Raw genomic sequence first — 26,688 nt, 5'->3', positions numbered from 1 at the left:
GGCAAACTCCATATTTTAAGTGGGGATGCCAAGAAGGGCCAGCTCCAGTGACTTAGTGGACATAAAATGTGCTGTGGGCTCATGGAAGGAGCTCCAGTCATGGAAAAGTCTGCAACAGCCACTGAGGGCCAGGCCCCATCCCACTGTGCGACAGCGGAACAGCCCAGAAACTCTCCAGCCTAGTTGAGTCAGTATTCCAAGCAGTTTAGGTGGAGAGCCACGGGAGAGCCTGGGAGATGCCAAGCGAGCCGCCAAACTGCTGTAGACATGTTTGCTTTCGTCCTTTCTTTACCACTAAATATTTTGAAAGCAACATTGATGTCTGGCTTCAATGCCAGAAATCCTTTCACGTACCCAATCAGGTTATGAAAGTCAGTCCGGAATTCCTACTGTGAGCCCCGTAGCATTCAAGTTTAAGGTGACCAAATAAATGATCATCCAAACTAGGGCACTTTGAAGAGTAAAAGGGGATGCTATTCATAAAGGCACCAGGACAAAAGGCAAAAAAACCCAGGACTGTCCCGGGTAAACTGGGTGGTATCCTCAACTGACCCAAGGTACCTGTGACCTACGTCTAAGTGGCGGGAGGAGATGATCACCTCAATACAGGCTGAGAGACTGAGGCCAGCAGACTCCTAGGAGGTTGGTGTGGACCCCTGAGGCTTTTCCCAGGCTCCTGGCTCTGGAACAAAAGGCTCTTAAGTCTCTTACTGGAGAGAGAAACCACAGAGCAGATGACTTCCTTCACGGTTCATGTGAACACCACGTGCAAAATTCTCAGCGTTGTGGGGAGCGGGGCAGCCGTGTGGTTTTTAACTGTCATTTTAAATGGTTCTTTCCTGCCACACTGTACATACAGGTTGGTAACAGCCCCAAATGCACTTAGTCTTTTGAGCACTGTGTAACATTTACAGGGGTTGCCCAGAGGAGACGTTAAAGGAATCGCATCGTCATAGTTCTCTAGAGAAATAAAATCCTACAGAGCAGGTCAGTGATGGGTATGACCTTCTTCCCATCCTGCACGGTGTTTTCTACACACCAAACATCTCATGCAGCAGTAGCCTTGCCAGTGGGCTCAAACTATACTTGGCAGCAAAAAGACCCACTCCTTGCACGATCAATGTTTTTGAGAAGTAAGACAAACACCCAACCCCAACTCCAGGCATGGGAAACCCCACATCTGAAAATCGGTTTTGGAACCATGACACTGGCAGACAATTGCATATATATCCATGCCTGAACTGGAATACCGTATGTCACGCCGATGTTCGCCCTCAAAGTGAAAGAGGAAAGGAGGAGAAACTTACACTACTATCATCCATTCTCTCGCGCCTTTTAGATTTGTGTGTCTCATAGTCTTCCATGAGGGTCTGCATCAGATTCTTGGGCCGCTGGGATCCGGCAGCCTCTTCAGGGGCTAAGTCAGGCTGCAAGCTGGGGCCTTCAGGTGTGGGGGATGGAGGAGGTCTGACTTTCTCTATTTTCCCTGAAACAATACGAAGAGAACACCCTTTCTAAGCTTGTCTGCGCGTGACGGCTTTGAGAAAGAAGAGAAAACTGGCACAAAAAAAAGAAAAAAGCAACCTGTGACACAGAGTGGTAGCAGAACAATCGTTAAGTGTAGGTCATTTTAGGTCATTTTATCCCAGGTATCAAAGCACTAATGGATAATGTCACAAATCCATCCAACAAGGACCTCAAGGAAACCAGTGTTAAAAAGTCAGACCAAAGAGGCGGCCTGTTGGGCGCTTTGCAAATACAAGTCAGACAGACAGACAGACAGACACCGCATCCAGCTGTATTAGGGACATGTATTCCGTTACAGGTCATAGAATTAGACTGTCAGAGGAGGTGGCGACTTTGAGCCTTGGAGACCCACTTCTTACAGATGAGGAAAATGTTCTGCAAAGGGAGGGCGGTGCTGAGGTCACTGGGCGCCAGCGATGGGACCCGGGTCTCCTGGTTTCCCCGCCAAGTTCTTTCTTCTCTATCACAACCCATCGACTATCATATGATCTATGCAGGCTGTTGGCCTGGACAGCACAGCGTCGTAAAACCTCTGAATGAGAACCAGGTTGGATCTTCCCAGGTCACCTCAGTCTTACATAGGCCACCTTCATTCATTGACCTTACCTGTCACGTTTCTGAAATCATTTGGCTTTGAGACCCCAAAACCTTAAGGAATGAATGCCGACAAAGGCAGCTTTAGTGTTGCAGGAAAGGTGTACACAAACTTAGGGAAGGTGAGATTTTGGCTTTGGAAATGCCTTCCAGGAATTCTCAGATAAGGAGAGCATGTCAGTGGTGAAAGTTTCACTCTGACTGTCTGCATCCCTCCCTCTTGGGAATGCCTGGCCCTGACTTCTAGCCCATTAAGGAGTGGCTTTCATTGCCACAGAGCCCCAAATGCACCTCTGAGAAATATCTTTGGGTACAACAGTCATGATTTTTCCAACTCTGCGCGTTGTGGGAGACAGAGGGTCTACGGACAAGGAATGTGGTAACACACGCAAAATAAGTGGTACTATTCAAGTCCAAAGTTTGGAGACTGCCAAGGGGAGATTAAAGACCCTTTGCAGTCCCCATTTGACCCTTGCATTCCCAAGCAGAAGGCAACCCCTAGCAGAACTCATCCCTGGAGCCAGTTTTACCATTTATAGACACTAGAGGTCACATGAGTAACAGGAAAGAGAGACTGGTTTAGCAGGTCGAGAGCAGCTGCTTCCAAAGGGAAGGTAGCTGAGAGGTTTTGAGAGAACGGGAGGTTTCAGATAACCAAGCTTCAGAAGATGTCACAGGTCCCCAGAGAAAGGAGACACCGTGCCCCCATCCCTAGCTGCTGGCCATCAGTCTGATTGGTACTGGGGAAGTCAGCTTGGTCATGCTTCTCTGCTGGGTCCTGTGATTTCCAACCATCCTCCCTTACCCCCCAGTATGGTTCAAATCACGCACTGGAATTCTGTGCGCCATCTTAGGATTCACACAGACTGCTAAAAAGCTGAAGAGGGAGGGACCTGTTCCACACCCAACATCTTCCTCAAAAGTCTAGTTTGCAGCCTACAGTCCTCACAATTAGGATGTTAAAAAAAACTTCTAACGCTCTTCCCCTAGTGGTGGACACTGCAGACACCACCATGGTTTGCGCTTTGGGGATCATTATGTGAATGTGATGCAAACAGTCTGTGCCACGGGTCTGGAAAGTCCATCTCATCCTTGTCTATGGCCTTGTAAGGCTCCTTGAAACTACTTGGCCCTGAGGACAAACCCTTAGAATCCCCAGTGACGGTCACCTGTGGTGCTCACTGTCATGCTTCTCACCCATTACTTCCCCAGCCCCACCCTGGGTCCGACCCCACTTGCCTCATCGAGACTTGCTCTTGTATGTTTATTCACCTGGTGAATGACTGAAGAGCTGAGGACAGCTGAAAGTGGCCTCTATTTTTTAATGACAAACATCCTGCTGTCTAGTTTCTCACCTGAGCTGAACACTCTACAAAACAGCTCTCTTGAAGGACCCCAGTCACTGTCCCTGGGAAACAACGTGAACAGAAAATGCCACACAGACGTGAGAGCAGACCTGTTGGTTGTAACCAAAGGCTGGGACCTCACGTTCACTGAGCAGGGAGCAGGTGCAATGTGAGCTCTATGACATAAGGAGCCAGTGGAACAAAGCTAAACAGGAATTCTGAATGGAGGAGAGGAAACATTTTCAAGTTTATTTCATAAACGTGATTTTGTTCAAACTATTCCATCTAGAGTAATTTTAGACTTAAGCTTTTAAAGGTGTTGGAGGGTGAGCAGCTTCACTTGGCTGAGATGATTCCAAAACTATGTTTCCAAAATTATGTCCAAATACGTTAGCCTTGTAAGTACTCAACACTGCAAACAGAAAGTCACGGGTCACATAAGCTGGGGAAACACTGGGTTAAAGAAAGCTTGAGAGAGAGAGACAGAGAGAGAGAGACAGAGAGAGAGAGAGAGAGGTTTCTTTACCAGAGGACTTTTCCAGTTATACTGCTAATTCAATTGTGAATCTGTAATTCAAAGATGGGTATGCAGCATTTCTCAAATTTATTTAACCAGAGAGCCTCACTTCACAGAATCTCTATTACATCTTAAAGAAAACAGTTTGTGAAATACTGTTCTCTAATTTATACCAGTTAACCAGCTCCCAAGGAACTGCTAGGCACAAGTTCAGCAAAGAATTAAGTATGGGCACAAAGCTTATGCATGCGAACTTTCCCCATCGTGTGTTTTAATCATTACACCCGAGGAAACAACCAAGATGTCAGACTACAGGAGAATGGTTAAGTTAGTTATGGCTCATTTAGATGATGGAGTATTTATTTAGCTATTACAAATACGTTTTACTCAAATTTAGAGGAATAGGTAAGGTCGTGGGAAAATATTCAAAACATATTAAGAAAACAGGTTACAAAAGCAGATGTACTGCTTTTGTTTAAGAGAGCAGGCTCCAGACCTACGCTGCCTAGGTTCAAATCCTGGTTCACCCCTTAGTAGCAAAAGGGTATGCATGGCACATGGTAAAAACTCCATCAGTATAAGACGAACAAGAATAAGTTTTGTGACAGGCAGGATGAGGGCATCCACCAAAATGCCTAAGTCTTAATCCCCGAAATCTGTGAATATGTTACCTTATAGGCAAAAGGACTTGGCAAATGTGATTAAGTTAAAGGCTGTGAGATGGGAATACTGCCCTCGATTATCCAGTTAGGCTTGATGTAATCACAAGGGTCCTTATAAGAGGGAAGCAGGAACCTTGAGAGAAAAAGAGAGAGAAGGGAAAGAGGGGAGGAGGGAGGGAGAGGGATCAGCTCTCTGGTGTCTTTCCATATAAGGACACGAATCCCATAACGAGGACCCCACCCTCTTGAGCTCATCTAACCCTGATTACCTCCTAAAATCCCCATCTCCAAATACAATCCACACTGGCAGTTATGGCTTCAACAAACGAATTTTGGTGGAACACAGTTCAGTCCCTAACTGACAGATTGCAGGTTTCTGACCTCTAGAACTATAACAAATTTATGCTGTTTTAAGCCACTGTATTTGCGGTAATTTGTCAAGCAGCAATAGGAAACTAATATTAACCAATATAAACCCAATATTATCTTCCATGTACATACATACATGGAGAAAAACTAGGCAGGTAGTGGTTACGCTTAAGAGTCACTCTATTTTTATCTTTATTCTCCCATTTTTTTCTACAATAAGCATGAATTAATTTAAAAATATAAAATAAACAAACCAGAAAGTTTTTTTCTTGTAAGTATTATTAGCCATGCTCAGAAAAGTAGAGAATGCCGCTTGCTTGAACCTTCACAGACTAGGCAGATCCACAAGCTTTTCCTGGGCAGCACACACCCAAGAGAGCTGATTGGTGGACATCTCCTCAAGGCCTTAGAAAAGCACAGGTCACATCTGTGACAGTGGCACTCACAGGCTGTAACAGTGCGAGGCCAACTAAAGAGCAGAGAATTTCACTAACAATCAGTACGTGTTGTCTTTCACCATGAGTGGAACAGAAAACTAGGAACCGTGAATTTGTGTTTCTTGTTTATTAAAAAGAGTTAATAATAAAGTGTCTGGGCCAGAGAAAGCAAACCACGCTTTGACTGCACTTCTGGATTTTCCAATCAAGATGGATTTTCCTGGGGCATCTGTACCAGGCTGTGTTGACTGGAGCAGAGGGGAAAACCTGCAATTCCTCCCACCCAAGGAAACTGGAGAACTGAGAACACAGCTGTTGCTCTGACAGCCTAAACCCTCCTTCTGTAGAAACAGGACTCACTTCTGAAAAGCCAAGAATGTAGATTCCAGAAGTTCAGAAAATTAATTTCATCAAATATTACGATTTGGGTGATTATTATATTCCATGTACATGGAATTCCATGTCTGACGTCTTAAATCAAAGATCCTTTGTTTCTACATTTTTTTCAAAAGAAAAGAAAAAAGCCAGCACCCACTCTTATTTAAAAACCAAAATGAACCGACAAAGACGCCCACCAGATGACATGCCTTGGCACAGGCCTTATTCAGTGATCTCTTTCCTTCACACAGCACTGGGGTTAGGTTGCAAACATCAAAAACAGCTCACAGGTCATTGAAATGAGCTCAGAAAGAAATGAGCTCAGACTTGCATTTTCAATTTCATTTCCTCTCAGTAAGAGGGAATATCCTGCTGTCAGACCAAGAGTGCATGGGCTTGTGCAGAATGCAGCTGTGACCCACACACCACGAGCCGGTCCCTGGTCCTTTTATCTCCTCTGAAGGCCCAGGGGTGGGGGCATGCTATGATACGACTCTTCAAATTACAAGCCACGCTCAGATATGAGAAATACCCCTGCCTGGCGAAACAAGTCGGAGCAACGTCCAAAGATTATTACTTAAAGCAAGTTGGGGTGTTGGATGTGTTGCTGATATTGGGTCATTCCCTGTGAACAGAAATAGAAGATGAAAACTCTAGAAGGAAAGAGCTCTGTTTCTCCAGGCGAAGCCCAGTTTAAGGCCAAAATAGAAAACATTGAATTGAAACAGTAAGAATGAAAATCATGGTAAATAGCAATTCCCTTACCAAGACATTTTTGTTACACACATTTCTACCAACACGGTGGGCTTGGCTGTGTGAAGATTACTCCCCAAAAGGGGAAGAAAAAAAAAAAGAAAAAGAAACCATTTCTATGGTAATAGTAATTTGATTGTCTCCCAATATACTTAATGATAGCCTTTGTTTTTTTGAATCACAGCTGACTCTTGAAAACTAATTCCTGAACTCAGATTTTTGGAAGAGAAACTTTAATTCTAAGGAAGCAACTATGAAAAAAATCCCAACTAGAAAGCAATTCAATAATGCATGCTCCGCCATTTATTTCAAGGTCACAGAAGCTGCAGAAGAGCAAGTCATAAGTAATCTGCGAAGGCCTTTTGGCCTTTTCTTAAAACTGTAATAACAGTAACTATAATAACAACAGTTCTTCTTGGAAGCCTTTTGTGCATCAGGTACTGTCCAAACTTATTGATGAGGTTAGTACTATTTTATTTCCACTTGTGAGGAAACTGAGGTTTACACAGCGAGCAAGCAGTGGAGTCAGAATTTGAACTTGACATATAATTCCAGAGAAGTTACTATCACATTTAGGCCTATCACTTTCTTTCTTTCTTTCTTTTTTTTAAGATTTTATTGAGAAAGGGGACATATTGGGGAACAGTGTGTACTTCCAGGACTTTTTCCAAGTCGAGTTGTTGTCCTTTCAATCTTAGTTGTGGAAGGCAGCTCAGCTCCAGGTCCAGTTGCCGTTGTTAGTTGCAGGGGGCGCTGCCCACCATCCCTTACAGGAGTCGAGGAACTGAACTGACAACCTTGTGGTTGAGAGCCCATTGGCCCATGTGGGAATCGAACCAGCAGCCTTTGGCGTTAGGAGCATGGAGCTCCAACCGCCTGAGCCACCGGGCCGGCCCCTAGGCCCATCATTTTCCTTGCCAGCTTTTTTGTTACGTAAGGTATGAGTTTATATTTGAGTAACGGGAAATAAAAGAAAGAGACTGGGAGTAGCCGTGATGTCAGATGCATACAAGTTTTGGGAAACCTCTGACATTTACATTCAAGGTCATGAGAAATGAAATACCATTACATGAAATATAAATGTATTCCTTGGTGATCTAATGGCCTGTCTTGCACATTCTCCCTATCACCACCCTAGTCCCTCCACCCCTTACCTAGCAGCTTATTCACAGAGATCAAACGGATCTGAAATGCCAATCTCCTTAGGGAAGTACACAGCAAGTCACCCCAGCTAGTAAGAAACACAGTCACATCCTGTCCTGAAATCCAGCAGTCACAGGGGACATCCTGCTCCCAGGCCTGGCTTTGATTAGCTCACACTTCCCACGAGGTGTAGAGCAGGGATCTTGCAAGAATTAAGTCCTTTGATTCATCTCTCTTTCTCATCTCAAGACTGGATCTTTCTTGGCATGTGGTTGAGTCTGATTTTTCAGAAACTGCTCTCCTAACTTGGAGTGCAGAGTAGCCATGCAGGGGGTAAAGGGTAAGCAACAAGGACATCAAGGACATCATGTGGTGTCCCCAGCAAGACATGAGCACCACTGGGATCCTATCCAGACACCCTGGATATATCAGAAGACCCAGCAAAATTAGCAGCGACAGCAGATCCTGCTTACAGAAGGGAACTAAACTGGTAGGAAATGTGCTTTTCCCAAAGTTCCACTTCTCAGAAGCCACGATTATAGGCTTGCCACTGAAGAAAGACTGGAGTTTATCTTTTCCCAGGAGTGACACTGACAGCTTTAACCATAGCAGTTGCCCTTTTCAAACCATCAAAGGGACTGTCCAAAAAGAACTCTGACTTCCGTAACTTGTGAAGTCCCGATTTCATTACATACCTTCATCCCTTGCAAACACTGCTCCAACCTAACGTTTCCTTACCAATTCCTTCCCAAATGGCATGCGTTTTTTAAAAAATGAACCTATTCACTGGGTTCAGATAAATAAGATACAGGGAGATTCTGGTCCACGGCATAAGAATCAATCTTAAGGAGCAGACGAGAACAGCAGAGAGCAGTCATGGTGCTCAATGATCACCAGTAAACGAACTTAGTTGACTTGGACCCCAGTCTGCCAAATGCATTCAGTCAATGAGTGAACACGTATCCCTGCTCCTCCTCCAATTAAGAAACTGATTCCTTGCTTGAGTACCCAGTTCTTTGAAAGATTTCAGGGAATGAGCCTATGTCTGGAGCGGATGGCTAAGCTAGTTCCTGGAGAATGAACTTTCAGAAAGAACTCAGAAGAGAAGTCAGGCTAGATAGCCAGCATGGGCTATGCCAGTCTCTCCGCCATCTGCTCAGATCTTTAGACAGCACCAGCAATATTGCCTGTGATAATTTGGAGCCCTGGCTTACGTTCTGAAAGCACAAAGGAACCGTCTGGGTCACTGGGTGGCAGTGTCTCATGGTCTCTTGGTGCAAACTCATCCATCTAGGCCATTACCAGCAGAGGACTCTAGAGCTACAGTAGCTCCAAAAATGAGAGGCTGGAAGGACCCAAAAAAATGCAGGGGTCAGGCCTGAGACTGGGAGAGGGCAGAGGGAGACTGAGCTCAATCACAGTAGGTTGGAAAGGGGAACTGTTACTACACACCTCATAGACCTCAAGGGCAGAGGGCAGGTTCGGCAGAGGGCAAGAAAGGGTATAGAAAGAATATGAACTTCAGAGACAAATGAACCTGGGATTGAACCTGGCTCTGTCACTTCTTAGCTGAGTGACCTTGGGGGCAAGTTCTCAATCTCTCTGGGCTCTGGTATTAATTCTTTGAAAAGGAAATAATATTACAGGTCCACGATCCCTTATGCACAATTCCAAAATCCACAGAAAGCTCTGAAATCCAAGTTTTGTCATAACTTACTTGGCAGCAAAACCCAAGTGAATTGGCATGAGGTTCTTCTCTATCTATCCCACTTAATATAACTAACTCTAAGTTTTGCATCAGAAATCTAATTTGATAACACAGTGCTGTCCCGGACCCTGCTCGGGTATGTTAAATAATAATATATGCATTGCATTGCTTTACTAAATAATAGTATATAGACTGTATGGCTTTTCTAAAATCAGAAAAATTCTGAAAATGTCTTGCCTCAAGGATTTGGATAATTTGTACATTACATCTTAGAGTCCTATTGTGAGGATTAAATGAGAAAATGTGTGTGAAATAACTAGTAGAGTACACAGCTTTCCAGTCTGCATAAGCCATTGCCACCATCATTAGACTTCTGTCACAACATTCAGGAAATGCAGTAGTAGACATAGCCCTCTCTAGGACACTCCACATTAAGATTTAGTAACTTCACACAGCCAGCGGGGCCCCTACCAGTTGCACAATCTGTGCCTCCTACAGGATAGGGAGGCACTGTGTATTCCTAAAAAGAAGCCCTCTCACACCTGGGCCAGTGATGGAATGCCACACAAGTTCTTCACCGCGGAGCAATGTGGGCATCTCAAGTGAGACGTGGCCTCATTCAGCTCTGATTTAACGTGGGATGAACCAACAAGCTCTGGTTTATGAATACAGTGCTGACATCAATTTTATTTTTCTGTCTAAGACTTTTCCCTTATGATGTTTGAACATAATGAAGGGGAAAGAACAAAGACCCAGTCAATTATCTTTGAATAATGTAATGATCATCTCAGGTGCAATCTTAATTCAAACTGACAAGAGAAGCCAAAACTCCTTGGAAATTTTATTTTTTTATAATATATATGTAACTATCACATCTTTCCACATATTAAAAGACATGAACAGACACTAAAAGTTATGGGACTCACACCTTCTCATTTACCATTCTCCATAATGTCCCACTCGGCAAATTATCTGACTTGGTAGATCAATTCAACAGCTGGCATGAAACGGAAACTAGAAAGGGTATAGAAAGAATATGAACTTCAGAGACAAATGAACCTGGGATTGAACCTGGCTCTGTCACTTCTTAGCTGAGTTTAGTTTTCAAAAAACTAAACTAATCACCTAACTGGGGTTCTCTGTCATGCCTAGAACTTGCAAGTGAAACCAGGATATCTAATAATAGACAACAGGCTCTAAAGTGAGAATTATCTGTTGACACCCTTAATATGGAAAGATATTTGAAAAGTCTAAATTGTAACTTCAATAAAATGTATGGGTTATCCTCCCAAACTCACTCCTCAGGGGCACTTTACAGCAGCGTGTGGATTATACCTTCAAATCAGGATTGTACACCTGCTGAAGCACTTTCTTTATTCTCTGCTTCTACGTACCATCAACAGAAGGTCCACATGTGTTCATTCTTGGCAATATGGCCTCTCACATAACACAGGTCATCGTCAAGATGACAGCATGCCTTCAGAAGTGCCTGTTCAGAGGAAGAGCTCAATAGAAGCTGGTGGAATGAACTCATTAAAGCAGGAAGGCTTATACTCCATCAATTGATAGATGAAGGCAGGGCGGCTTAGAAAAGTGGAGATAATTACCTCTTTGAAAATCCTCACTGGCCTTCCACTGACCACAGGATGAAGTCTAAAATCTAAAATCTTGAACATAATTTACATTGCTCTTCATCATCTGGCTCCAATCAACTTTATTTTGTTTTAAATCTCTTCCTTTAACCCACTCTGACCTTATTTAAGCACCTCAATGTGACAAATTCTCCATTCCTTTTGGGCCTCTATAGGTTCCCTTCTTTCTGGCTGCAACAATCTCCTCCACCCGCTAATCCAACTTCTCCATCAGTTCAAAGCTTAGATGGTAGTTTCCCAAGAAAGGAAGACTTTCCCTATCCCCTCAATGAGGTGTCTTCCTCGTTCTGTGCTCCCACAGGTCTCCATGCTTCTCTGTCAGGAAATTGCCACCTTTGTTTGATGCTGTTTCTCTTACTGAACTATATGTCCCCAGGGCAGAGGCTTTATCTGCCATGTTCACCTCTGTGTCAACAAATACCACACAAACCCTATTTAGGCAGAATTTCTTTCTTTAAAAATCACATAAGAACCAACAAGATAAAACTTCCAGATAGTTTTTCCTAATAATTGATCTTTGAAAATGACTGCATCCTTTTAAAAACAGAAACCTTATCATCCTCCATCTTTGAAAGACAGGGAAACGAAAAGTGAAACCAAATACCTTTTCAATACCTGCGGCATGTTTGGGGAGAACAGATTTCTTTTTCCTATCATATCTTGGCTCTCAGTGGATTTTACTTGCCTAAAAGCTTCCGGATTCCAGCATATTACCAGCATGATTTTCACCAGGGAAGAAGTTAAAAAGTCTATCTTTCATCACTTAATATCAAATCATCAGTCTGCACCATGCAACCAACTAGCTGAGTCATCTCTACTGGCATAAAACGTGGAGTAGTGTCGTAGGAACTTAGCAACATCTGCATTCACAATACCGAAGTTGGAGCCAGCAGTCAGTTCTCACCCTGGCCATGAATTGTCCAGGTTGGCGGCTCAGAGATGTGTCTGTTTCCTCCCTGATCACAAACCTGGTGGCTGGCTGGCCAAGCCACACTCCAAAGATTTCCAGGCATGGATATTAAGAAAAATCACATTTTGCATTCAGTTTCTTTCCATCCATGTTGTAATTCTGGGATAACTTGCCACTTACTTTAAATGTTCTCAAAATAAATGCGAAGGAATGGGGTGCACACATGTCACTGTAATGACGGTGTTCAGTGTTAACGACCGGACTGGAGCAGTGCACCGACCTGAATGGATGAATTACTATCTAACCAAAGGGACAGACATCAATCCTATAGGGATGGAATATGGGGATTAGAACTAGTGTAGAGGGAAGTGCTAGGACAATTGGTGCTAGGCTGCTGGGATGCTGAGGGCAAACATGAGGACCCTGTCTTATTTCAGGCCTGGTGGGGACGCCTGACAGACCACAGCAAGTCAGGGAAGTAGGGGAAAGTGTTGAAATGTCTTTATTTTTGTCCATGTGCTAGAAGGAAAGTAGGGCAGCAATATGGTGAGAAGTTCAATTAAGAGGTGAAGTGAAGAAAACTTAAAATACCCACTAAGCATGTGCACTTTGGAGAAGGTTCTATAAAGAAATAATGTAAAGGGGGCTAGGTAGGTGGAGCCAGCTCTTCCTGATTGATAGGAGGCTCATGGTATCTGCCTTCCTGTGAGTAGAAGCCTGAAGGAGTAGAAGCCTGAAGAACCTTCCTCTGTCAGACTGTGGGCTCTTATGCAGTCCCTTTAGGTTCACTTACTTGTGAAATAGGTTCCCCAGACTGGGCTGAAGTCAAGTGGTATGAAAACTTTTTCTAGGATGCCATATAGAATGCCTGACTGGCATCTCTGTGCCAAGTCAGCCCAAAATAAGCATTTTAAGTGAGCTTGACAAGTACGGATCTTTTGGAAAAGCCTACCAGTCACTGTTAAGCATGGACCAAAAGACCTCCCCTGAAAGTTTTCTTCGCCTCAAACACTCAGTTGGCCATTGCCCTGTGACCTGAAGGAATTAAAAAACATATCAAGAAAATCGCCATGCTTTTCCTCTTCCGTCTTCTTTCCTTCCTGAATAATTCAGTCCTAAAACTATTAGGTGGGGTTGAACAAGACGGTGTCTGCAGTGGGGGTGAGGGAGCCACAGTGGCCTGGGAGGTTGTGCTGGACACAGCAGGGTGGGTGGAGGAACCCAAATTGGGTAAGGAAAACAGGAGATTGGTTACAAAAAGGGGATTGATCAAATAAATATATTAGGATAATAAGAATCAGGCGTCTTGCTGTCAAGAAGGTTTAAGTATAAAAAGAGAGAACACGAGCCCTATGGTATTAGATTAGAATGAAAGATATTGGAGTGAGCTCATGATTTTCAAGATAGGTAGGGAAGGAAGGAAGGAAGGAAGGAAGGAAGGAAGGAAGGAAGGAAGGAAGGAAGGAAGGAAGGAAGGAAGGAAGGAAGGAAGAAAGGGAGGGAGGAAGGAAGGGAGGGTATATTCTCCAATTTTGTTCATGGAGAGTGCCTGGGGCAGTGACAATGCAGTAACAAAGAGCACACCAGGCACGTAGATCTTGGTTTCTAAATATCATTCTCCACTCAAAGGAACTAGTGCTCTTCGGAGAAATGGCTGATTTCAGGGTTAGAAAAATGTAAGATGAGACAGGAACATCTCGTGGAGCCAGCAAATGAGGACATGCCCAAAGAATAATAGGAATATGTTAAAAGGACACTGAAGTTAGCTTGAAAGGTATCCCAGGAGCTATATCTGAACAAATTAAGGATAAAAATAATATCAGAAATGGATTATAACCCTCTGAATATAATAAGAATCCGTGAGGCCATACTGACCTAAATAGATAAATGAATAGATTTAAAGTTTGATGAGGAGTAAGCATAGTACCAAAGTACCTCCCCACAAAATATTTATTATTTACAAAGGAAAAAGTAACTTTCCTGTGCAGAAGCCTGGCAGACACTTTCTCAAAAAAGTGATCAAAATTACTACCACGTGAAAAAAATTAACATCTGTCCCCATAATGAGACAAATTGACACCAAGTCCTACTTGACTGAATACAGTGAGAAGAATATAAGCATCATTTCTGTGATATTCCTACCAAAGATGCAAAACCTGAATCTAAACGTGTGAAAGTATCAGACAAACCTAAATTGAGAGACATTCTACAACGTTGGGGCAAATGGAGCATCGTGTTGGCAATTACTCTCAAATGGTTCAGAATAAAAAAGATATTTATACTGTACTTGGGAACTTTTCTTTAGGTTGAGACTGTTTCAAAATTTAAAAATTAATAACAAAGAGAGTTACCTTGCGTCATTGTAGATTTGATGGAAGCCCAGTGGCAAGATGGGAATTAAGATCTGCATGGACCAACTTAAATGCCAACAATCATAGGTTAGGGTAATACTTTTAAATTATCTCTGGTGAAGAAGCAATTTTTCCCCTCAATCCATTGTGGACCAATACTTTTTAAAATACAAAAATCCGACACTTGGATTTGAGGACAATATCAAATTGCTACAAGATTTTTCAAAAGCTGACTCTCAACTGCTGGTACTTACCTCAGCATGGTCAGTAACAAACAGTCCATGGACTAGATTGGACCACTTTGAGCAGCACCTGTCTATGGTAGGATGTGTGGGTCTCCAACTGCCATCAGATCCAAATGGAAATAAAAACTACTGGTCACACTATTATGCATAATAGTAGCAACAATAATACCACTATAATTACCATCAATCATCTATCTATACAAAGTATTCAAGACATGGACTGCCCAGGCAATGAGAACAAATGAAAGACCTGCCTTTTGGTAGTATAACTCAACTTCTTTAAATGCATCATTAGGACATGAACGGATGAGACCAACCCTGGTTCCAAATTGCTTTGTGGTGACTGAAAACAAACCTCTTCACATAGAAAAGGGACAAAAGCACCTTCCGTGGGTTAATCTGCAACACCAAGTCATGACTGTCATTGTTGGGAAGGGACCCAGCATTCAGAAAGGGTTAGTAGAGCACATCCCCCACGTCAGACGGGTTTGACTGACTCCAACACAGTCCACACATAGGCCCACTTTGACTGGATCTGTGCCCCAACAGCCCCTGCCTCAGCCAAGAGGCAGCCCCTTCAAAGAAAAGACAACAATTCTCCGTACTAACCAAGACCAGAGCAGAAGGATGAGCAAGGCAGTGCATCCTCTGAGTAATGGCAAACACCATCCAGACTCAGGGTTCTTCCAGAAGACACTCTGACACTCTCGTTGCATGTCCCCAAACCCTGAAATCTTCATGCAGTGTCCCCCCTGGACACTTACTTATTCCAGCCACACACACAGAGGAGGCTCTGCATAGAAACCTGTAAGCTGAAATCAACCGATAGCATCTGTCCCTGGTCTGTGGCACTTTACTTACCCGGAGCAGTTTTGTAGCATAATGTTCGGGAGGGCAGCGATGAGGCCTTCTTTGCCCTGGAACTCTGGGTACTCTGCAAGACTTGTCTCTGCCTCTTCAGCTCCTCTTCCCTTTCCTGGGCTGCTCGGATCTCTTCTTCGATCATGGACAAAGTCCGCTGCTTCCTTGACCTCAGCTTGAAAGGCCCAACCATCACATCAGATTCTTGGGTGGCCAGGAGCGAGGCCGTGCTTCTCAGCTCAGCTGCCTCCGAGTACTTGCTAAAATAGCTCCCTTCTGGTCTGGTCTCCTCCATGTTTATTGGGCCACTGGGCTGTATTGCTGGCAGTGGTGGGGAGGGTCCCCGTTCCCTGAGCGCCTTGTGTTCAGCAGGCAGAATCTTTGGTAACACATCCCTTTTCTCGTGAACAGGAGAGGACACCTGAGGTGGCTCAAACATGCTCTGAGACTTCTCTGAGCTGGGAGCCCCAGTTCCACCTTCCTCTGGTGTTGCTTCCGGTCCCTGCTGTTCTGGTCCGCACTTGTTGGTTTCAGGCACAGCTCTATCCACTTGCTCGGCTATGGCTTGTTGAATGGCATTCTGCACCAGGAGACCAGCCTGATATTCCAAGGGGTCATCAACTGACGGAGAGTCTCCCAGCATGGACGAAGGGGAATAGAAACCATGATCACTAAATGACTTGGAGACCCCTTCTCCTCGGCCTTCTGAAGGGTTGTCAGTTTGGGGAGTCTGGGGCAGAGAAAAATCAGCCAGTGAATTTTCCTGGAGGGCGTTGGCTGTCTCATTGGAGGCCCCGCTGTCACTGATGTTGTCCATGCTAAAATCATTGGACAGGGTCTCCAGGACAGTGGTATCCTGGGACCTCACTGACAATTCATCCAAACCAGAGTCAAGCTCCTCTTGGGTCAAGGAGACATTGACTGATTTTGAAAACTGATCCAAAATCCCAGGGTCGTCATCCTTGACCACGGTGAGGATGGCCCGTGCACTTGTAAACTCTCCGTCCTCTGCCCACAGTTTGGACAAGGGCCCACGTTTGGGGGGCTCACTGTAGAGCCCTTCCCTCCCCTGAGGAGCCGCACCGCCCTGGCCTCCTCCCGGAGGCTGGCTTTCCAGGGTGCAGTGGGCTTTCTGCCCCTTGGCTGCTGATGCACCACTGTCTTCCGGAGGACCCACAATGGAAGCTGGTCTCGACATGATCAGTGGCTTGTCTGAGTTGATTGAACCCAGGGGTCTATAGAAGGGCTTGATAGAGAAGAGCCTGGGTGTACTCTGCCCCTTGGCCACTGTTTGCCTGGAATTCTCCATCAGCTGAAACTGTTTGCGGGCAGCAGAGAAATCTATCTGGTCTGTGACGACGTCCTGCTTTGCATTTTCGGTCATGCTGGGCGGTTCCCGAGAGGAGGCAGGGACTGTGCAGAGCTGGGGTGGGGGCTGCTGCTGCTGCTGCTGCATCAGCAACTGCTCTTGCTGTGCCCGTCTCTCCTTGCGCTCCTTGTACTTTTTGTGCGACTCTAGGTGTTCCTCGTCCAGCTGCTCCTCGATGGTTTTTTCCTGGGGAGGATTCCACCATTTTGCCGCGATGCCAGGATTCTTTTTCATAGCTTGACTCCGTATGAGTTCCCTCCTCTCCTTTTCCAGCTCCAGTATCTCTTCGGAAGGCCTCACTTTCCGGACACAGTATTGCTCTTTCTCATTCTCGTCATCCTCAAAGAGCTTGGAAGGCTTCTTGTCCTCATGGAAGGCACGCAGCTCAAACTTGGCTTCCTTCTTCAGTGTGGTGAGCGTGAACTCCCCATCTCGGGACGAACACCATGAGCTGGTGGAGGAACTGGGGCTCACGGGTACCTGCAGGCTGTCCCCCAGCAGATCTCTAGGCTGGTCAAGGGAGTGGCCGTTCACTCTTTCACCCTCTGCCATGGTGTCAGAGTTGCTTTTAGTGAGCTCAAGGTGGGGAGGCGCCTGCCTGCTGGCCGCTCTCTCAGTGGGTTCCAGCTGGACGGCTGGGTGGGCAGGTGGGCTCAGGTTGCCTACCAGAATGGCTGCTCCAGGCTCTGGGGAGGATGTGCCGTTGTAAGTTCCGTCCACAGCAGAATCACAGCAGTTGGCTTCCAGCACCTCGTCTAGATATCGAATCTCTCTGGCCACGTCATTATCCAGAGATTCATGGTGGTCAGCGAGGAGGCCGTTGTGGGGGGGTGAGTAGAAAGGGGAAGCGTGGTCCATGGAATGTGGAGCAGAGGTGATGCCAGGAACACTTTTACATTCTGCAACGGAGACCTCAATTTCCATGTTTTTGTGATCTGGCGGAAGAGAACTGATCGCAGGATCCAGGGGATTGGCACTACAGTTGTCTCTCTCGTTTTTCAGCCGGATATCATCCTCGGAAAGCTGGGGAGGCTTCTGGAAGAAAGAAGAAACAAAAGTCAGGATCAGATGCCACATCTGTTATGAATGTGAACACAGAGAAATTAACTGATAACTAATTGATAACTAAGGAAAACTGAAACAATAATGACAAATCCTTTTGAAGAGATTACCCTTCTAATAAACCTTCACATATTCATTTTGTTGGGTAACTGGTACCGACACCTCTCCATTTTCACACATTCCATTTTGTTTACTGGGTGTCTGGAGAACTTTCAATCAATGCTAGTCCCATTTTTTAACTCAAAAGTAAATTAGGACTCAGATCATCTGAAGACATTACTCAAATAGCTTTTAAAGTAGAAGAGAGATAGCAACGGTACCGGAGTCTTCCAAAATATTCACAGTAAACTACTGCAGAAATGTAATAGGACTATTTGTGTGCCCCCAACTGTAAAAAGAAGGCCCTTTTGCATGAATAGATGTTCTTGAAAAACATGATTCTCTGCCAAATGTACCGCAATTATTCTGGAGACAAGAAGCTTTGGGGAAAATTTTTCCAAAATAAAATACTGGAATATAGTAGATTCCTTCAATGACTCTTTAAAGTCCCCATTGCCATGGCTGTCTGAGCACGTGCATTACAAACCCCAATAACCAAAGCCACTGACTACACAGTTCTCCGGAACTACAGTAAAACAATTCTCCTTAGTTAAGGAGTGAGTGTTGCTTTGAAAAGCTAGTGGCCGGCGGCACCTCCCTTCCAGTTCCTGAAATGCTTTAGATCTGACAGCTCCAATTTTGTGGTTAAATTAAAAAACAAAACAAAACAAAAAAACCCATCTTCTTAATGTTTTTAAAGGCATCATATGTTTTCATCAATTCTCAACCCCCTATAGTTTTGGTATTTGCCATGAGTAAGATTAATTTGCAAATTCTGGAATAACTTTTTTTTTTCATACCAGACTCTGCTTTAGCTCAGATAATTCAGCAGTGAATTATGAGCTTAGAGTTCCTCTCAAGGATTTCGCTAACACCTTGGTCAGTGTTGTTTCCCTGTCTTGAGTTTATAGTATTTCTGGTATTATTGACGTAGGACCACACATAATTGCAATACGGTATAAGTTTTCATTTATTTAAGTTTTAAACAATTTTAAAGGCTTAGAATATAGTATTAAAACATCACTCTAAGACGTTTCTCAGGGGATTAATTTGAAAATCCTTCCAAGGAACGTGGATAATTATGGATTTATTCAAGAGACCTCAAAAAACATGGGCATTCACCCTATGTGCTGTGCACTACTGTCAGAATGTTGAAAACGTTCTCAAGGTTATCCATGGACTGGGGGTTTCCTTCACTCCTCATTTTCCACATTCCTCTTTAGGCTTAAAATCAATCAAGTCAAATGAGAAACTAAAACTCATAGATACGTACAATAGTTTAGTGGTTACCAGAGGGTAAAGAGGAGGAGGGTGGTAGACGAGGGTAAAAGGGATCAAATATATGGTGATGGAAACAGAACTGACTCCGGGTGGTGAACACACAATGTGATATATAGATGATGTATTACAGAATTGTACACCTGAAACCTATGTAACTTTACTAACAACTGTCACCCCAAAAAACTTTAATTAAAAAAAAAAATCAATCAGTAATACATATTCCTTCTTTAGTAACAGGCAACAATAACAAGCATACGTTCTTTGTTAATACTTTCTGGTCTTGGATGATTGTCCAGTCTGGGTCAAAGCCAGGTACTTAATACCATTAAAATCTTTTATTTTATTTTTCACCATCATTACGTAACTAGTGGTCTTTTGTCTTTATAATGAACCAAAGAGGCAGGTCAAAGAAGTTTTTGCTGTCCTTTTAAAAACATCAACTAAACTTCTTTTGGTCAGGAATTGTCAGTGACTTCCACATCATTAAGACTTATAGAAAATTTGAATGCCTGAAATATTGGTGGCCATTCAATTTCAAGTAAAGTAGGTTAAAATTAGCCCACCCCATGGCAAACTATTACTGGAATAAACAGACCAACAAAAAACGAGGCATGGTACTGCTAAGGAGAGTCCGATTATCCTTGACCATCCCGCCCCTGGCTTCATTTCATCAATGATTGACTAATATTCTTTGTGGCAATAAATGGAGCTTTGCTTCTATTACTTTTGGAGGGGAAAAAGTAGGAAAATAGTAGGAAGCTGCTGGGACATAAATATGGCTAAAAATCACTGCTCTACTGAAACACAAAACACTTCAGAATATTCGACATGAGAGAAAAGAAGGTAATGTAACATTTAAGGAAGCTAAAAGGCAAATAATTAATTCTATAGTTCATGCCATCATTAACCCAGTCATTAAGCACACAGAAGGTTTATTCTGTAGGGCGATAAAGAAACTAGCAGTAACAATAAGCTCCAGGAAACAACACCGTTTTCTTAACAACAGTTGAATTTCCCACACTTCTTAGGAAGCTGTAGGTCTATTTTGGAGTTTACTTCGTCTGGTGAGACAAAGTAAAAAACTTGCCTATATTTATCTCCTGTAGACAGGAGTGACTGAGTCCATCTCCACAGCACTTCCCAAGAACACTTTCTGGCTTCTCACATCAGCATGTCTCTTTGTCCTGGATGCTTCACAGTTCCGTGTTTGACGATATGCCCTGCAAGCTTTTTTTGTTTGTTTTTAACTTAAAAATTATACCAGTTCTTTCCAAGGCATCCTTTCTGAACTTGTAAACACTGTTCCAATTCAAAAGTTTAAGTCTGATAATAGCATCTGACAGTACACTTTTGCAGTGTCAAGAAAACTACCTTTAGCTTTCAGTCAGAAACCCTGAGTCTATTAGTTATGTCTTCTGTGATGTGTCAAACTAAGATTTTTAAAATGCTAATTAGTGGTTAAAAGCCAAAGTTTGCGGTCCCAGTGTAGTGTCAGATGGTTCTCATTCAACACATTTAAAAACATATTTAGACATTGGAGAGGGTGTCAACAGGATAGACACAAGTGGGCCCTGTTGTATTCTTTCCATAAATTCAGAAATTCCTTCCTGGCAATGCCATCTACTTTAGAGAGCAGCAGCTGTAAGCCCTAATGAGAGTAGAAGTACTTAAAGAGATAAACAACTCTGCATTACTGATTCACAGTCATGCATCAGAGGTCCTGAGCTTTTGTAAGATTAGGGAACAATTTTAACAAAAGAGTAAATTCCTGAGTTCTAGCCTCAGCAGGAATTATTTACCTTCACTGGCAAGACAGCCTGACATGATCAAAGCACCAGCAATTATACCAGGTAAATGGAAATGGGCTGGAAATCCCATAGTCTGAATCTGGCAGGAGTCTGGACTTGACATCATTAAGTGATGTCTTCTTTAACCAACAAATGCTTATTGCTCCCTTTGAAGATAAGAAAGACCAGAATTTTCTCCATGCTTCAGATAACATGCATCTGATTCCAGATTCAGATAAAATGCATATTCAATAAGTGGACTGCAAAGTCTTTTCTGAAATAAACTATGCCCCAATGTAAAACAACAATAACAGGAAGATATGAAAGAAGCACCAAACTAGACTTTCAAAGGTCAAAGAAAAACTAGGGCCCATAGGAAACCTTTGTATTGCCCCTGCTCACCCTCCAGGTGGAGCCCTAACAGCATGACACAGAATACCTGCCAGCCTACTGGCTTCCCAGAATAGCTGACAGTTGGTCAGGATGTCTATCATTTACTTTAAAATCCTTGGGCAGAGACAATGTAATAAATACAGCTGTGTGTGTCTGAAATTAGTTTAAATTACATGCCAGGGGCAGACAGCCATCCTCAATGGGGCTGAATATAGGCTCCAAAAGTGCTCAACTAGGATCTACTCAGAGATCCTACCCGCTCTCTCCGTAGGTGGCTGGCTTCCTTCCTCCAATAGGTTAGCTCTCTGTAACTTCCAAGAGCCCCCGGAGGCTTTGCTAATTGGCATAATTAAGGTGAGAAATGGGTTTCCATCAGTGAAATTGTCACTTAGCATAATGAAATGTTAAGAAATCGGTGCAAGTGGTGGAGTTCAAATGTGTGCATTAGCTATTAGAATATTAGACATTCTCCACCCTTTCTGGAGCGGGGTATATAAAGTGAGTCCTTTGGCACATACCACACCCTTACGGATAGTGCTTGAAGTCTGAGAACTAAACAGCCCTGTGCCCAGCCTCTGGCTTAGAGGACGTTGGTTGTTTATCACCTACCATGTGGTAACAGAATCTGGCCTTTCTAAAACTGCCACACCTGTCTTCACGCCAGGTGGGGTTGGAGTATCCAGAATATTCGAGAGCTGAGACTTCTTTGAGGTCACAGACAATGGTTTGATACCCACTTTGAGAAATGTCTATTTAATAAATGTCTGTACGAGCACCAGAATTTGATCCAAGACCTGCTTTTATTATAACTGGGTGACCAGGTGGGGTCTAAAGCGGCCATTATTTACCAAAAAGTGTTTAATACATATGCAAAACAGAACCCTGTGGGTTAACTGACAGCATAGATGTCCATGTCTGGGCAGGCCACGGTGGGTAGTCACGCCCCGGGCCTATAGCGTCTTTAGTGAAGAGTTTAAACCAGCCCTGCCCATTGTTTCTTGTCCATCTAGGTTAACACACCTCAGAAGTACCAGAAGTACCAGAAGTAATACCCCTCCAAGGGGATGGTGCCCCTCACAAGAGCACACAATCTTGTTAACCACACTGTAATCCAACCCCCACCTTGCTTTCTCCAATCTTCCTTAGCTGTCTCAATTTCAAATGCATAAAAGCAGCTGCAGAACTGTTGTTCTCTGGAGCATGAGGTCTTTCTCCCAGAGTATGTCATCAGCTTGGCTCAGATAAAACTCTTATAAAAATTCCCTACAGGTATGGACGTTTCTTATGTCGACAAGAATGAGGTTTAGAGAAATCGAGGGACTTTTCTGAAGATTGTCTGGCTAGGGATTGGCATGGCCAGGATTCGAATGCCAGTTTTCCTATCCCAGGACTTCCAAAGGTATTCTCAATGTGAGGAGGCTTCCAAAACGAAGAGTGAAATCTTAGGACGGGTGGATGGATTTAAAGAGCGTGTACTTGGCTTTCTGGCTGATACATGGCTCCCTTGAAGCTCTAGAAGTCACGGGAGACTCATGATTTGGCTTCAGAACTCAATGACCCCTTTCCTCTCTTTATTCAAAATGGGCCAGAGACAGACTCCCTAGGAACTCAGTGTCAGCTTCCTACCTGCTGCCCTGCCTTCAGGACCCTCCAGCTAGAAACGGGGTGCTGACTTCCTGCTACTTTGTTTCCTCAAAAATAAGACCTAGCCGGACAATCAGCTCTAATGCGTCTTTTGGAGCAAAAATTAATATAAGACCGGGTCTTATTTTACTATAAGACTGGGTATAATATAATATAATATAATATAATATAATATAATATAATATAATATGATACTGGGTCTTATATTAATTTTTGCTTAATATAAGACCCGGTCTTATTTTACTATAAGATGGGGTATAACATAATATAATATAATATAATATAATATAATATAATATAATACCAGGTCTAATATTAATTTTTGCTCCAAAAGATGCATTAGAGCTGATTGTCCGGCTAGCTCTTATTTTTGGGGAAACAGGGTGGGTCTGGGGACTTCACCCTGTGGACTGGCCTCTGAGACAGGTACTCTCCTTCCTCTGATGACATCCCTAAGGCAAAATACTAAAATCCCACTTCCCAGTCATTGCAGTGGACACGGTGAAAAAGGGCTGTGACTCCTTCTCAGTGCCCCAGAGTCCACAGCGCAGGGGAGATTCTAGAAGCCTGTTTAATTTGCCCAGAAAATACATCAGGGCCCTGACACCTGCCCAGCTGTGGTGACGGCCAGTAGCGTGCTTTCTTCCCAGGGTAGCGGGGCCTGCAGGTGGGTGCATCCTGAATAGAAAGAAGAATGCATTTTCCTTCGCAGGTCTGGCTGGGCCCAGAAGGACACCTTTCTGGTGTCCCCCACTACAAGGACACGCAAGGATCTAGAGCTTCTACTCACACCCACTGTGTTCGCAGCTTCCCCACTTGCCCACCTCGCTCCGGCTGTTACCTCTTGACAATATCTGTTACCAACGTCAACCTCCTAGGCTCACAGCCTAACTGCAGTGTGACCCACATTACTCAAACATCAGGCTCCTGCTTCACAACAGGTTTCCACGCTCTGAATAACTCAGATTACTTCCTCCTAAAGCCACACTTTTTAAATTAGAAACCCTGTTCCCCAGGTAATAGGTGACCTGATCCTTTAATCCAGTTATTTTTAAGTTCACCGAAAACACAGAATCACTCTTGGCCCAGGAACAGGGGCACGGCTATAAAATAAAACTTCCTCATAGCTGTGAAACCACACAGCATCTTCATTTTCCCTTCTTACCCTCCCTCTCTTTCCGAAGTTGCATTTTTAGTACACTGAGCACAGTTGCTGTCCCAGCAAAGAACTCGTTCCAGAGGCCATGGGTGACTGGCTGTAGGATGGTTTTTACAGGACTCTGAACTTCCTGTCATGAAGGCGATGGGAGGAAGGGAGTACAACCTGGCTGATAGATGATGCTCAGACACCTGCAACCTACCCACTTTGTTCTGCTGATGTCCATCGGCCTTGGGGGAACCAGGGTACGGCTACAAAGACCGGAGGTCTGGGGAAGACAGACGCCCCAAACCAAGGGAACCTGAGGAATGTGGTGGGGAACACAGAGGCTGAAGCGCTCAAAGTGTATTCCTGCAAGGATAAGCACGCCCTGAGAACCTGCAGAGTGACAGGCCCTACGCCTGGAGCCATGGGTGGGCCCCCGGGGCTCTGAGGTGGTCCCCTCTCTGCAGCAAGGAGTACAGCCTTGGAGGGAGAGTACCAATTCACATAAAGAGAGCAAGCAGCACAAGGCAGAGGAAGTACTGTAAGAGGAACAGGAAAGAAAACTCTGGCCCTGTTCAAGGGTGCGAATTGTGCGGGCCAGAAAGGGTTTACGAAGGAGGCTGGGAGCACCATCACTCCTCAGCAGCTGGCCTGCTACTCCTCTGCCCCCCGAGCCCCGCTGAAGACGGCAGGCTGGGAGCGGGCTGGAGGAGGCGCGGGATTCCGAGTGGGCCCCTTCCACCGCCCCGTACTCTCTGTGGGAATGAATGTCTGAGAGGGGCTTGCTTCCTTGGTTCGGCTTCAGGCCTCCGGGCCAGGAAGTGGAGGGCAGAGGTGATAACCTGGACCACATTCCAGTCCAAGGCAGCCTTTCCTTTTCCACCCCCAGCAGGGCTTCTTCCGGCCTGTAGGACCAGGGCCTGTGTGGACCATGGGAAGCCGGGAGCCTAGCCACTCCCACCCCGCCCCCCACCCCCAGGAGGACAGAGAACCCCTGGCTGCTAGAAGGCAGACTTAGCACCCCAAGCCCTGCTGAGTAGTTACAAGCTAAATTTAGACCAGGCAGGCTCGGGTTAACACTGTGACTCCCCCTTCAGGGCACTAACACTTACAAAGCCTCTTGGTTTCCCTCCCACCGACCTCCTGCCATGAAGCCATTACAGCTAAGTGTGACCAGGACAAGTCTATAAAGAGGTTCCTGTTCCCACAGGCCCAGCCTTTCTTTCCCAGGGCTTCTCCGGTATTGGGCAACACAGCTGTCCCCCCCATCCTGCTATTCTCGGGTTTATGCCTCAGGTACAGCCTTGAAGGCATGATGAAAATACTTCTAGAAACCCTTTTCATTGGAAACAAGGCTCGTCTATGTCTTGGCTCACGCTCCTGGTGAAGGAAAACGGTCCGTTTGTACCATAACAGAGTCTCCCTAACGCCACGGCCTGCCTTATTGATAGCGTCCCCTTAACCCTGCTGAAAAGGCACCAGCTCAAATGTCAGGCTGCACATCTGGAAAATGTTAAGGTGTTGTTTGATTAACACATTTACAGCTTAGGCTTTCTGTAAAGAAACTGAGGACGGTGTGTGTGATGCGGGTGAGAGGTGGGGAGGGGAGGAAAGGAAGGAAGCTGTTGCCTTTCCTGCAGCCACTGGTGAAAGGCACGTTTCCTTCAGTTACTCCCTACAAGAGCGACTCAGAACCGCTGGGGTGTCTCAGCGTTTCCCCTGCATGAGGAGAGAGGTTTCATTTCAGCTCCAAGAAAGTCAAGTTTTGCTTCTTCCTCAATGCGATCAATACACTCCATGCTCTACCAAGAAGTCTTCAGATGCTCTTCTCACCAAAGGCCCTTTTCACTGGGAGACTATTTTACAGGGCAGTTCCCACCTCCAGAATAAACCACGATCAAGGCCACAGAGGCTCCAGCAGCCAGAAATGTTTAGGGTAACTGATGCTGCTGAGAGCAAAATGCAAGCCTAGCTTTAGTTCTTTATAACTTCGCTGAGTTCTTCTTGCTTTTCAAATAGTTCAGGATCTTGGGTTTATGCCTGGCCAACCAGGAATGGCAGAGAGCAAAAGCCGGGGTAAAAAATGAAACAAAAAAACTGGACCCGACAAAAATCCACTATGTTGAGGCAGAGAGCCAGGAGAAAGGAGAAAGCAGTGCCAGATGCTTTTGAGATTAACCCTTTGTTCACAGAGGTACATCCAAACAGCGCTGATGAGTTTCTCCCTCTGTTCCCCTGGATCCTACAGGAGACAGGAACACACAATCCCTAAAAAGCTCTAGGTCACTCCATGAATGCGGTGAGTTCCACAACATGAAAACAGAAGGGTAGTCGCAAAGTATTTATAAATCAATACATGGCAATAAGGAGAAAACCAGTTACCAGAATTGCTGGGTCACTTGGTTCCGTTCTGGAAAAGAACACACACACACACACACACACACTCTCTTTCACAG

At 44.6% G+C, this 26,688-nt stretch overlaps 1 protein-coding gene across 1 annotated transcript in view; it reads right to left on the bottom strand.

The window, feature by feature from the left end:
* Positions 1 to 26,688, bottom strand: part of PALM2AKAP2 (PALM2 and AKAP2 fusion) — a gene marked incomplete in the record, with an annotated part of 417,966 nt that overhangs the window by 10,771 nt on the left and 380,507 nt on the right. Inside the window, 2 exon segments of the mRNA XM_033122412.1 lie at positions 1,308 to 1,486; positions 15,454 to 17,857. Coding sequence (XP_032978303.1) covers positions 1,308 to 1,486; positions 15,454 to 17,857 — 2,583 coding nt within the window.

Source organism: Rhinolophus ferrumequinum, chromosome 12 (assembly GCF_004115265.2).
Source record: "Rhinolophus ferrumequinum isolate MPI-CBG mRhiFer1 chromosome 12, mRhiFer1_v1.p, whole genome shotgun sequence".
Taxonomy (NCBI): domain Eukaryota; kingdom Metazoa; phylum Chordata; class Mammalia; order Chiroptera; family Rhinolophidae; genus Rhinolophus; species Rhinolophus ferrumequinum.
This window is presented reverse-complemented; position numbering and strand designations above follow the sequence as displayed.